Source organism: Phaseolus vulgaris, chromosome 8, assembly GCF_000499845.2.
Source record: "Phaseolus vulgaris cultivar G19833 chromosome 8, P. vulgaris v2.0, whole genome shotgun sequence".
Taxonomy (NCBI): domain Eukaryota; kingdom Viridiplantae; phylum Streptophyta; class Magnoliopsida; order Fabales; family Fabaceae; genus Phaseolus; species Phaseolus vulgaris.
In genome coordinates this window covers 5,347,846-5,361,728 of record NC_023752.2, presented here as the reverse complement: position 1 = coordinate 5,361,728, position 13,883 = coordinate 5,347,846, and the positions used below count along the sequence as shown (strand labels likewise).

At 31.4% G+C, this 13,883-nt stretch overlaps 2 protein-coding genes across 2 annotated transcripts; one reads left to right on the top strand and one right to left on the bottom strand.

Annotated features, from left to right (window-relative positions):
- Positions 1-304: 304 nt before the first annotated feature.
- Positions 305-3,890, bottom strand: LOC137823666 (uncharacterized). The gene is made up of 3 exons (XM_068628889.1): positions 2,876-3,890; positions 1,528-2,067; positions 305-710 (listed from the first exon to the last, which is right to left on the bottom strand). Exons 1-3 carry the CDS (start codon positions 3,707-3,709, stop codon positions 612-614), a joined length of 1,473 nt encoding a protein of 490 aa, XP_068484990.1. The 5' UTR covers positions 3,710-3,890; the 3' UTR covers positions 305-611.
- Positions 3,891-10,351: 6,461 nt separating this feature from the next.
- Positions 10,352-13,309, top strand: LOC137826338 (U-box domain-containing protein 15). Its single transcript, XM_068632270.1, has 4 exons — positions 10,352-10,692; positions 11,280-11,396; positions 11,651-12,076; positions 12,260-13,309. Exons 1-4 carry the CDS (start codon positions 10,372-10,374, stop codon positions 13,307-13,309), a joined length of 1,914 nt encoding a protein of 637 aa, XP_068488371.1. The 5' UTR covers positions 10,352-10,371.
- Positions 13,310-13,883: the final 574 nt, after the last annotated feature.

Genomic DNA, 13,883 nt, shown 5'->3' with positions numbered 1-13,883 from the left:
TATCTCATATATATATATATATATATATATATATATATATAACTTCTTACATTAACCAATGAACCTTTAATTTTATTAAATCATATTCAAATTTAAAGTCCAAAATCTATTTCATATGAATCACATTATAAAATTAATTTACATCACTTTCTAACATATAAATAAAAATAAAAAGGTTGACATTAAAAAATAAATTTTAATCATTTATAAGCTAATGGACCTTTCCATTTTGTTCTATTAATCATAATCCACATACTGATATTTTTCCAGTATAAAAGTTACATACACTTTTTTTCATATAATTTGCTTGTGTCGGAAACTACAAACAAAATTATGCAGAAGAAAATACATGTAACAGAGAAACTGATTGGCATGAGTATTCTTTCACCACATCTTAAAAATCTAATGTAAGTTATAATAATTTTACATCATCATAAGAACCCCACCAAACAAACACCAATTAATTTACATTTGCAATGCTACTCTTCGGCACACTCTACACTTTCCACTACGAAGTTCTTAAAATCATTTGAAAACCACAGCTAAGAAAAAAGAAAAATAAAGAACATGATTAAGAATATTATGAGGTGAATCCTCATGTCTCTTAATTATTAATTAGCAAATTCATCTTTTCTACATTCTCCCACCTCAATCACCATAGTTCCTTCCTCCTCTGTTGGTCTAAACCTGCAACAATTTCTCCTTGGAGACTGCTCAAACAATAACACAAACCAAAACCCTTTTAAGTAAGCAATTTTTCAGTTCCACTCATTAATATCAAGTGAAACTAATACAATAAAGACAAATATATCAAATTCACACATTCTATTAATCAAGATGACTCATTTTATCTCAATAAATCTAACTTTAAATATTATTTGAAATGTGATCTAACTCCAAGGACTCCACTTCCATAAATTCTGTCCCCAGTATTCTAAGTTTCCTAAATGGGACTCTAATTCATTATGGAGTGGTAACAAAATCTTTAACACTCATTTTTTTTTTATCTAAATCTTTTAACACACTCATTTATGGATTAAAGTCTATTAGAGGTAGTATCCCTATGATTTTTCTTTCCCACATATTACCCAATTGAAATAGGGCAATTGCTTCCTGCACCCAACACTTTTGAACCTGCACCCAACACAATTTCAAAATTCCAAAAATATCCTTTATTCCAGAAATGAAAATCTGGAATTGAAAATAATGCATTCCAGAAAAGTAAATCCGGAAGAGATTATTGTGTTTCAGATATAAAAATATGGAAACAAAAAATCAAAATCCTATTTCGGATAAAAAAAAATCCAGAATTAAAAATCATACATTCTGGAAAAATTTATCTGAAAGAGATTATTGTGTTCCGGAAAAGGGATCCAGAATGTAATTTTATACGTAACCCATTTTTTTAAGGGTATCTTTGTCTTTTTCCCTGTAATTGGGTGCAGTCATGTGGTGCAGGAAGCAATTGCCTTAAAATAGTAATGAATATGGGCCAAAAACTGGGCCTTGAGAAAAGAAAGAACCTACCTTGTCCCAGAAATGCGAATCAAGTTTCTTATGAACCCTTATGATTGAGATTTGGGTGGGATCCGGCATTTTCCACCTGCAACCCGGGTTGGGCTGGACCCGAACATAGTCACTGACAGTCTCATCAGCAACCCCATCATAGATCACATTATCCAAGTAGAAAACAAAAGGTTTCAGGCAAGCATTCCGGCTGAAAGGCCGCGTGTTGAACGGAAATCCAGTATAATCCGCCCGCCGGATCCAATTCAGAAAGGTTCTCGCCGGCATCTCCATGTCCCGGGCCAAGACAATGCCCCGGACTATTTGAACCGCATAGCCCCACGAAACGGATACAGTCCAATACCGGCTTCTGTCGTAGCATATGGACTGCTGCATGAGCCCATAAGAGTCCAGTCTCATGGGCCCAATAAGCCTCTGCAGGGCCTCCAAACGGCTGGCGTTTGGGAATATGGGCTCAATGACGTCCAAGTGGTGCATGGAAACTAAAGGTGTGATGGGATGTGCTGCTAAGAGCCCAAACACGTTGCCGTATACATCAAACTGAAAACACCATTAAAAGAAGCACAGTTGTAAAAAACTGAATGCACGATGAATTAGGTTTTGTGTTGTGTGATTACGTGGCACTCATAAAAAACAATGTGGTTGCATGAGTTATGTTAGGACACCTCTGCAGAGGAAGAGTAATAAATTAGCCACGTGCATCACACGTGGAGGCAACGCATGCATTGGATGTTCTTAAAAGCTCGTGTTGAATAAATACTACAAGAAAAATAAATGAGAAAAGAAAAGGTGGAGGAAGCAACAACTTTTCATAATTGCTTTTTCGAATCCTGGAACATCACAATCACTCTCTCATTTCGCTTTTGTTTCATAGACAAACTCGAGGAATTCGGTAACTCCACTCTTTCCCAGGCATCTTCTTAAATAACAATCAAAATTTGCCTCAAATATGAAACCCAAAATATTGTACTTAGTGTGTGCCACCTACAAATATTGTTTTTTTCTGTTTTATGGCATTATAGCACCCTAGAAAAATATTATTATTATTATTATTATTATTATTAACTCATATCATTGAATTATAACTCCAGGCACGATATTGTCCATTAAACTAATGATGATAATGAAGCATATATGAATCAACCATATGTTTGGGAACTCAAAACCAAAATTCAAGCAGCAAAAGACCTACTTAATTAATGCTAAAACAGTAACACTAAATGCAGGTTTTGTTTTATAGCTACACAATGCATGATTTGGACTGAACAATTTTCTAAGATAAACTGAAGAACTTGTGAAGAAGACAACAGAAGCAGTGAGTGAGAAGAATATTTGAGGGAGTAGAAACCTGGTGAAAGCCAATTTCCTTGGTGAGAGGGACACCAAGCTCTGCCATACAAGCCTGGATCCTGTCATCTGAGCCGAACAATGCAGGGTACCTCAGAAGGCAATTGTCCTGCATTTTCTCCAATGCCACTGCCAAAGGGTAACTTATGGCAAACCCTCCACCCCCATAAGCCATGTTATAGGAAAAGTGAATATTCTGCAAGTGGCTCTCCGAATTCGCCCCTATGTAATAGAATTGCTTCTCATCATACTTCTGCAACACCTTCACCAAATTCTCAGTCACGAAGAAAGTGTCATCATCCCCCATCACAAACCACCTCACATTCTCCATCCCAAGCCTCACTGTCTCCGACACAATTCGAGATATACGAACCCCCAACTCCTCACGTGGATTCTTCACCTTCAGCTTCGAGACATCGCTCGATATTCTCAATGTTGGTAAGAGGGTCTCATCCCCAGGTTCACTTTCCACTTCTTGGTCTAGCCACACATTGCCCCTTGTTTCGTTTGGCCTCCACCATAGCTTGATGTACTCTTTTCTCTGCTTCCATAGCCTGGACGAGGCTCCTATGCCAAACACTATGTGGGATATGTTGGTTTTCTCAAAGGCTTTTGGGGTGTGTGGAGGTGGGGGAGGAGTGGTGGCGATGGAAAGGTGTGTGGTGGTGGTAAGAGGGTAAGGCTTTTTTAGAGAACAATCGTATGAATGAGTGATGAATCCAAGGGAGTAGCAGAGGTAGGAGATGGAAACCAAGAGGAAGAAGAAGCTCACCAGTTTTGCTATGGTCCATGAAGAGTGAAAGTAGTGTTCTTGATCCTTGAGGTTGCTTTTCATGGTGGAGATGAATCAATGGTTTCAAGGATTTTGCTTAAACAAAATGTGGAAAGAAGAAGAAGGGCACAGATAAGTAGCGGCAGAAAGAGTGAAAAACGAGAGTTGACAGAACACAACAAAAGGAACCTCTTCTGGGCCCCTATTTGTTTTAGACTCAATGCATAATTCCTGGGGAGTTCATACAAATCTCATCAATTCTTAGTAAATGTTTAAGCTTTAATTGTCCCTTTTTAGTCGTTATGATTCTCATAACAGTTGAAGTTGGTTAAAATTTTGAAAATAAAATATTTTATATCTAGTAACAGAATTCATAATTCATTATATTTTATCTCTAAAATTCAAATAAAATTCACTATTTGAAATTTTCAATTTCTGGACAAACACTACTCATATAATTTTAAAACAAAAACCATCACATCACGAAATAAAAATCAATTTTAAAAACTAAAACTAATTATTTGATATAGTGACTAAATTAAAGATTATTTTAAAAGCTAAAAAAAATTAATTTTTATTATTGTTAAAAATTGGTAATAACAAGATTTTTCTACCAAATTTATAATCCAAATAATTAGTAGTTAAAACTTTAGTAGATAATTAGATACCAATTTAGAAACTATTTAACAAAAACTAATTTAGAAACCAAAAATTTGTTAGTATCTAAAATGGTCTATAATTTAGTTATTATAACAACTAAATAATTTTGGTTTCTAAAATTGATTTCTATTTCATTAATTTCTTGTAATGCATATTTAATTATATTTTAAAAAATATCTATTAATATTTTTATTTTCATTCCATTCCAGGATCCCTTATATTAAAGTAAAAGTTGTAATTAAACTTAAAGTAAAAAAATATTTTCAAATATAAAAATTATACTGTGGATTTATCATAGGTTATTTTAAAATGCGATATAAAGTTTTCTCTAGAATCCTTCGATCAACTGTTAACAAAGGATGTTCAACATTTTTCTTACTTTAGTTGAGGATTTGTCTTGATAATTTACATTGATATTTTAATAAACAAGTTTATAATACTAATTATTGAGGTAAATTCATTTTCAGTGGAAAACAAAACAAACAAACGAGAAACTAAAAACTGCGTGCAAATTATGTCTTTATTTTAATGATTTGGGTTAATCTATCATCTATAGAATATGACAATTCAGTTCATGGATTATCTTAGGGTTTATTACATTTAAAAAAATAATAATTAACACAGTTATTAATACTAATAAATAAGTAACATGTTTGAAATTAATTTAAACTAATACAAAGTAACTAATATAATTAGAATAATTAATTATATAATACTCAAACAGTTTTTAAAAAAAATAATAAATTGTTTAACTTTCTCATTAATACTGTAAAAAGCATTAATTAATTAATTACTGAAAGTGATTAGCCTTAAATTTTAGTGGTTTGTAACTGAAAAATTAATTAATAACCTTGATTGATATTCTTACAAATAGCAATTTAAAGCAATAACTAAAAGATAAAAAAAAAATACTGAAATTTATATAGTGTTTTGACTCTTTCTCAATAGCTACATAATAGCTTAGTCTAGTTGTACTAGACTCACAATAAATCCATATTACTACTAGAAAATCATTAGATAGAAATTAATTTTATAGAAAAAAATAATAATTAATTGTTATATTAAATAAATAAGATACGATTTTAGAGATTAAAAAAATTATTGATATCTAAATTAATTTATGTTCATGATAGGAAGATGAGACCTAGAGAACTATTGAAGTCTTCGTCTTCCTCCTTTGGTTGGGCAGGTTGCTAGGACTTTGTTGGGATCCTTCTCGCCTTCGTGCTTCTCCTTCAACTCTCAGTCTCGGGTGAATGCCAAATGGGAGAGGTACTTGCAGAAGACACTTCGACGCTCAAGTCAGTAAAGTGGGTGATCGGCACTCAGGTAGGTGCGCAATAATAAATGACGTACCTTGTTCCTTGGAATGTGTGCTATTTATATTATTTTAATGGGCTTACCTCATTGAGTCTGATTAGTGGAATGGATCATACTTAGGGTTGCATTACCTATTTCTTAATGGTAGTTTAGCTTCACTGACCTTAGTTTGAGCGTTAATGGTTATATGTGTGGTGTCTCGGTCAGGAAGACCGAGCCACGTCAGTGTGTGTCTCAATTAGCTAGGTCAGGAAGATCGAGCCACGTCATCATGTCGGTAGGCCATATCGGTACAATTTATATTATTGATAAATAATTTCTAAATTGATATAACTTTAACTACCAATTATTTAGATTCCAAAGTTGGTAGTTAATTAGATATCAATTTAGAAACTATTTATCAATAATAAAAACTAATTTAGATAACTATATATTTTTAATCTCTAAAATATTATATAATTTAGTCAATTTAACAACTAATTATTTTTCTCTCTAAAATTAATTTCTATCTAATAATTTAATTTTCTTGTAGTGTATTACAAGATATCAAGAATCAGTTTCTTGCACCCTAAAAGGACAGGTTCACAATAACTATGTAAAACTCTATTACATAACTCACCCTGAACATCCTATCTAGTATAAACACTTGCAATCTTCTTGTAAATAAAAAAATACATAAAAAATATTACTTGTTTTAAAGACAAAAAATAATCAGTCACTATATTAACTAAATTAGATAATATTTTATAAACTAAACAAATTATTGGTATCATTAGCTACCAGATTCTAAAATGGTATCTAATTAATTACCAGTTTCTAAATTGGTATCTAATTAATTACCAGTTTCTAAATTGGTATCTGATTAACTACTAGTTTCTACTAAATAATTTATAAATTGATATCTAATTAGCTACCAAGGTTTTAGCTACCAACTGGTAGCTAATTATATACCAATTTAGAAACTGGTAGCTGATGATACCAATAATTTTTTAATATCTGAAATAGTATCTAATTTAGTCAATATAGTGACTCATTTTTTGTTTTGTTTATAAAGTTAACTTTAATTTTGATTTTCTAGTAATGTGAATTCACTCATTAGTGAAATAAAATACGTAGATTGAATCATATATTAACGGATAAAGTCTTATAAGTAAATAAGTGAGTTCAACCGGTTAGGAAATTAGTTAACATCATTGAAAACACTTTGCCAAAACTAGACCATATAATACGTAGATTGAATCATATATTAACGGATAAAGTCTTATAAGTAAATAAGTGAGTTCAACTTGTTAGGAAATTAGTTAACATCATTGAAAACACTTTGCCAAAACTAGACCATATTATACGTAATTTTAACATATTAACTCCACAATTCAACTTATTAAAATACCTAATGAAATTCAAAAGAGCTTCAACCAATAACCCTTTAACATATTTAAAGTACCATTTTAACTAGTTAAAAATATCTCTTTACCAAATTTAGTTCTAACTATTTCCTTCACTAATGTGCAAAGATTGTTAGAATTGAAGGCCTTAAACAAGAGGGGGTGAATTATTTTTAAACATTTTTCATAAAGTTTGAAGATATGAAGAAAGTCAAAGAAGAATCACAGTCAAAGGAATGAAAGAACACAAGTTATAAAACAGTTTTAGTTGAATTCCAGAAATTCAACTGGTTGTTTATGCGATTCAACCGGTTGTTTTTATGCGCAGAATACGAAAACAACTAAAAGTAGTTATAAAAGAGTTAAGGGAGAGAAAGAATCATACAAACAGTTTTCTACTAGTTCACTCTTACACCAAGAGTGATATCCAATTCCCAAAAACCTCTGGGTATCCACTAAATAATCAAAAACCATATTACAAACACACAACCACCAAAGAAGTGATTTTGATCCCCTCAAGAACACACACTTCCTTTGGCACACCACAATCACACCACAGAAGACCCTTTGACTCTGTGAACACCAGTACTTACAGAATTACAAATGAAGAAAGAAATAGGATTGATCACACCTGGTACAAATCAAATCAAAGTACACGGCAAGTCCTACTTCACTCTTAGAGAAATATCCAAAGTTTTAAGCAATATTGGAAAAAACTTGATTTCACAAATTGATCTTGTAAAATTAATGTTAGGAGTGTAAAACAGAACATATATACTCCAATAAGCAATTGAAAACATTTATTATAAAAGTCAAATCAGTTTCAAATCATTTAAAACAATTTAACTAACTTAACATACTTTTGTTAAGACAATTAAAAAAACCGTCATTGTTTTATCGAAATAACCAATTTGGTTTGACAACAAAGTCAACCAAATTTAAATATGCTAAAACCAGTTTCAAAAACCTTAACTATGAAACAAACTATTGAAACGATAAATATTAGAATACACCGTATTATTTTTTAAAAAAATTATTTTACTTTATTCATTTTAACTCTTTTAACGATAGTTCATCTTTAACTGCTAAATTAAATGAAAATAATAAAAAAAATGAGCAATTTTATTCTTCTAATAACTTCATCTTCCCTCTCTGTATAAATTTAAAGAAAACTTGATTCCACAACCTATTATCTAATAGGTGGGATAGAGTGAGGGATTTTAGTTTTATTAATCCAGCTGTGTAATATTTTAGGTTTTAAAATTTTTAAGAAATATAAATACATTTTCTGATGAAAATTAAATTAAACTATTTTTTCATTTTAAATTTTATTTACTAAATGTCTATTTAATAATATTTTTTTTCTTATTTTTTACGGGCCGATGGATTGGACTCAATTTTTCGACCCGTTTTCGTTTTGGCAAATGCTTCCTACACCCAATCATTTTTAACCTGCACCCAACATATCTTTTAAATTTCCCAAAATGCCCTTAATTCTGGAAATAAAAATCTGGAATTGAAAATAATATATTCTGGAAAAATAAATTCGGAAGTGATTATTGAATTTCAGAAATAAAAATCCGAAAACAAAAACTTAAAATTCTATTTTGGACAAAAAAATTCTGAATTAAAAAATAATACATTCCGAAAAAAAAATCCGAATAAAAAATTATTGTGTTTCGGATATGAAAATCTGGAAAAAAAATGAAAAATCCATTCCGAATAAAAAAATCCATAATACAAAATTTTGTTTTGAAAAAAATTATCCAGAACACATATTTTGAAATTTTTTTTAGGATAATTTCGTCTTTTCTGCTAGAATCGGGTGGAGTTATATGTTGCGGAAGCAATTGCCTTTCGTTTTTTAAACCTGTTTTGTTTTTGGTTAGTAGACTAACCGAAGTTAGCTTCTTTATAGATTGATTAACATAAATCTATAACACTTTTTTTATATATAACTTCTTATAATTTTATCTTTTGAATGATTTTTAAAAATTTAAATAATTATCAATTTTTTATAATTATATTTAATGAACATCTATTTACAATTTAATAATATATTTTTATTTCATTAATTATAATAATCGTAATATTTTTTTTCTTTTCAAAAGTAAAATATAATTTATTTTTTTTATATAAATAGTTGAGTAATTTCTGTTTATTTTAAAATAACTAAACATTTTTTTCCTTTTAAAAATAAGAGCTATATATATAATGATTTACCTTTAAAAAATATATATTATTTTATTTATTTAATAAAATAAATAGAGTAACTTTTCTTTATTTTAAAATAATTAAATAACTTATCTTTTAAAAGTAATGGTCACATAATTTGTTAATACTATTATTATTATTATTATTATTATAAAATTATATATTATTTTTTTTAATTAATTACTTATAAAAATAATAAAGTTTAAGATAATAAAATGTGAATACATATTCGCGGGAATGAATGTGATAAATAAGATGGACTGAGTCATTTTTATCATATATATATATAATACCCTTCAATTTTGATAAATCCTATTTTTTCTTGTAATTAATGACTTTTAAAATTTATATTAATTAATTTAAAACCTTGATTACACATTTTATCACTATTATCAATTTAATCACTCAAGTTCTTGTAGTACATTTTACCATCAAACTTATCATTTTTCACACATATTATTACATTTGATTGATATGTTAAATTTTTAACGAAATATTGACGCAACAGGAAAGTTTATAAAATAATAACATTGTTCTGTTTTCAAATTTTGCAAAACAACATCGTTTTGATCCTCTCTTTTGTTCATTCAATACACCGATAACATATAGGTAAAAACCCCTATGATTAAAATATAGGTGTGACAATAAAATATAAAACAACTTAAATGATAAAATTTATAAAATAATAATAATTGAGTGTTAATTAAATTATTTAAATTAATTTATATTTCTCTTACAAAAAAAATTAAAATAAATTTTGAACAGATTAATGAGCAGTAACGTTGAATTGTGTGAAAGAAACCCCTCCTCAACAAGGCCATGTCTCTGACTTTCTATACGAAAGAATAGAAATGAAAATGTTGAAAAAATATATATATTTTTTATAATATTTTCCTAACGTGAGAGATGAATCCCGAAATATACGAGCAAGCGCGAAAAACAGGAGAATGTCGGAATGGAACAAACAATCATATGGATCAACCAAACCAACCATAAACAGAATCAGTTACACAAAAAAACATTAACATGTTTTTCTTTTCTTAATTCACTTTTCTTGTTTCGGTAAAAACCTGGCTATTACGTAGCGACGTGTGTGCATGGCGTAGCATAGGCGAGGCAGAGAGAGAGAGAGAGAGGAAGGAGAAGATGGCGATGGAGAGAGAGAGAGAGTTGGGAAATGAGTCGAACGAGTCGACTCGGTCAGAGGAGGAGTATGACCCGGTGGCGGAGGTGCAGCGAGTCATCGAATCGGTGGTTCAGTTCGGGGACTACCGGAGGACGCAACGGCGGGAGTGCCACAACCTCGTGCGCCGTTTCAAGCTCATGTTGCCGATCTTGGAAGAGCTTCGCGACCTCCCACAACCCTTTCCTAAGATCGGCGTCGCTTGGTTAGTTAAATTCAAGGACGCGCTTTTGTTCGCCAAGGATTTGTTGCAATTGTGCAGCCAAGGAAGCAAGATTCACCTCGTAATTAATTAATCCCTTTTCCACCTATAATTTTAACCTTCATTTGTTATGGGGAAACTAGTTTCTTCCGTTTGAACAAAAAGTAGTTGGTTCTTTCCATATTTGTCCAATATCATAACACAAACACTCTTGAGAGAGATGTTTAGTTTTCAAATGTTATGGTGTGGTTTCGCTTTTTGATCCCAAAGGGTTATTATTCGACATGAAATAAGGTTTTATGACAGCTATTTCAGCTGTAACATCAAGATTTTTGTTGCTGCTATAAAATCTTGATGTAACTACAACCGAGACAATATAAAAGAATTTGTCTTTAGTTTCCACAATAACAAGGATTTCACAAAACTGCAATTGGAATATTGAAAACCTTGCTTGAAATGAAACTAATGTCGATGCAATGTCAAGTTATTGAACAATGTGTGATGTAAGATTTATTGTTTGACTTTTGGGAAAAAGTTAATTCGTGAATGTTTGTCCATGCATTATTTTGCAAGGCAAAATGGGTTGTTGGGTGTTGAAGATGTAAAACTGTAATGTAGAACATTTATTGAATGTGGTGTTTTGCTTTTTGTTATTTATTTTTGGTTCAGTCTCTGGAGACCGAGGGGATAATGGTCACGTTTCAGAAAGTGTACGAAAAATTAAGCCAAGCGTTTGATGGCGTGCCTTGTGATGAATTAGGCATCTCGGATGAAGTCAAAGAGCAGGTAGGTCCTTTTCGTTTCTCATATCTTCGCGTTTCTTCATTTTTTGGAAGAATGGTTTTGAGAGTTTGTGAATGTTTATATGAAAATGTGAGTTTCATCTTTAATATAATCATAGCCTTCATTTTTTGTCGAATTTGGTTTCAAGTTTGAAATTTTGGAAAGAAATTCCCTTGTTGGTAATGGTGATTATGAATTCTTGTGGCATTCGTAAAATCATACATGTTGAGGCAATATTCTTATACTTTGTGCTTCAGCTTGACCTAATGCACGTGCAACTCAGGCGAGCCAGGAGAAGAACTGATACACAGGACATAGAACTTGCAATGGATATGATGGTAGTGTTCTCTGAGGAGGATGATAGAAATTCTGACAGTGCTATAATCGAGAGGCTGGCAAAAAAGTTGGAGCTTCATAGTGTTGAGGATCTTAACACAGAAACAATGGCCATTAGGAACCTTGCAGAAGAAAGAAAAGGGCAACAGATTGAGAGTACTAAGCGAATAATTGCACTTCTTAACAAATTCAAACGCATTGCAGGCATGGAAGAAACCAGTGTCCTTGATGATCCTGTCGCACCAAAGATGCTAGAGAGGTGCACCTCTTTGGTCATCCCTCACGAGTTTCTCTGCCCAATAACTCTAGAAATCATGACAGATCCTGTTATCATAGCAAGTGGACAGGTAATCACACTTCTTTTAAAACTATGTTAGAAAAATGAAAAAGATGTTGATCTCATAAACTTTTCATTAAGTATTTACCAAAACTCAATTTTTTTATTTTTTTATTTCTTTAATGTTTATGATTTTTCTAAAAAGTTTAAATCTGCATGACACTGAGAGACAAAAATTCTTGTGATTACAAAGACATATGAAAGGGAAAGCATAGATAAGTGGTTCCGAACGAACCACAACACATGCCCAAAGACTAGGCAACCTTTGGAGCACATGTCATTGGCACCAAACTGCGCATTGAGAAGCTTGATTGAAGAATGGTGTGTGAACAACAAGTTCAAGCTTCCTAAAAAGTACGATTCAGCTCAAGAAAGTAGTTCCGTGGACAGCAAAGAGGAAATTCCAGCTTTGGTGGAGAGCTTAGGGTCCATTCATTTAGAAGAGCAGAGAAAAGCAGTGGAGAAGATACGCATGCTGTCAAAGGAAAATGCTGAGAACAGGGTTTTGGTTGCTGAACGTGGAGGAATACCACCACTGGTGCAACTACTGTCGTATCCAGATTCAAAAATACAAGAGCATGCTGTGACAGCACTTTTGAACTTATCAATTGATGAGGGTAACAAGAGACTTATATCGAAAGAAGGTGCCATTCCAGCTATCATAGAAGTTTTGGATAATGGTAGTTGTGTGGCGAAGGAAAACTCAGCAGCAACTTTGTTTAGCTTGTCAATGCTTGATGAGATTAAAGAGATTGTTGGTCAATCAAATGGGATGGCCCCTTTGGTGAATTTGTTGAAGAATGGAACAGTTAGAGGGAAGAAAGATGCTATCACAGCTCTTTTTAACTTATCTCTGAACCATGCAAACAAAGGTAGAGCCATTAGGGCTGGCATTGTGACACCCTTGCTTCAATTGCTGAAGAACGTAAACTTAGGCATGATTGATGAAGCTCTCTCCATTCTCTTACTCCTTGTAACAAATTCAGAAGGAAGACATGAGATTGGACAACTTACTTTCATTGAAACCCTTGTTGAGTTCATGCGAGAAGGGACTCCCAAGAACAAGGAATGTGCAGCTTCAGTTCTTCTTGAGTTGTGCTCAAATAACTCATCATTTACATTGGCAGCACTTCAGTTTGGAGTGTATGAACATTTAATGGAAATCAAACAAAGTGGAACAAATAGAGCACAGAGGAAAGCAATGGCAATCTTAGAGCTCATAGCCAAGAGCGAGCAAATTTAATCTTGCTTTCTCCAATGTAGGTATAATTGTATTATGCTATAGTAAATTAAACTGTTTCTTTCATGTATTTCATGTACAAAGTACAAGTGTAATTAAAACTTCTTTTTAATTATCATTAGTTTACAATGAATTAATGCATATACTTCTAACCCTTCAAATCCTCATGGAGATACTTTAAACAATTATTTTTTAAATTTCATTTTGAAATAATTAAGTAAATAAGACTATATATCAAATTTAATTAATATACATATATAACCATCCTTTTAGTCTCAAGGCACCATAAAGTAGTGTAGATTCCCTGTACACCCATGCTGGGAATAAATATGGCTATACAATATTCAATATTTTCTTATCAAAACCATTTAGATATCAAAATAATAATAAGTTGCAATATTAATTAAATTAAAGACTATTTTAAAAACTAAAAAAAATTAATTTCTAAATTAATTTTTATTATTATTAAATAGTTTCTAAATTGTTATCCAATTAACAATCAAAGTTTTAACTACCAATTATTTAGATTCTAAATTTGGTAGCAAAAACCTTGGTTGCTAATTAGATACCAATTTAG

Excerpts from the sequence above, each read along its gene's own strand:
- LOC137823666 (XM_068628889.1), bottom strand. The coding sequence starts at position 3,709 with ATGAAAAGCAACCTCAAGGATCAAGAACACTACTTTCACTCTTCATGG. Across the intron at positions 2,068-2,875 it reads AGGAAATTGGCTTTCACCAG|TTTGATGTATACGGCAACGT; the intron begins GTTTCTACTCCC and ends TGGTGTTTTCAG. Across the intron at positions 711-1,527 it reads ATTCGCATTTCTGGGACAAG|TCTCCAAGGAGAAATTGTTG; the intron begins GTAGGTTCTTTC and ends TTGTTTGAGCAG.
- LOC137826338 (XM_068632270.1), top strand. The coding sequence starts at position 10,372 with ATGGCGATGGAGAGAGAGAGAGAGTTGGGAAATGAGTCGAACGAGTCG. Across the intron at positions 10,693-11,279 it reads AAGGAAGCAAGATTCACCTC|TCTCTGGAGACCGAGGGGAT; the intron begins GTAATTAATTAA and ends TTTTTGGTTCAG. Across the intron at positions 12,077-12,259 it reads TTATCATAGCAAGTGGACAG|ACATATGAAAGGGAAAGCAT; the intron begins GTAATCACACTT and ends GTGATTACAAAG.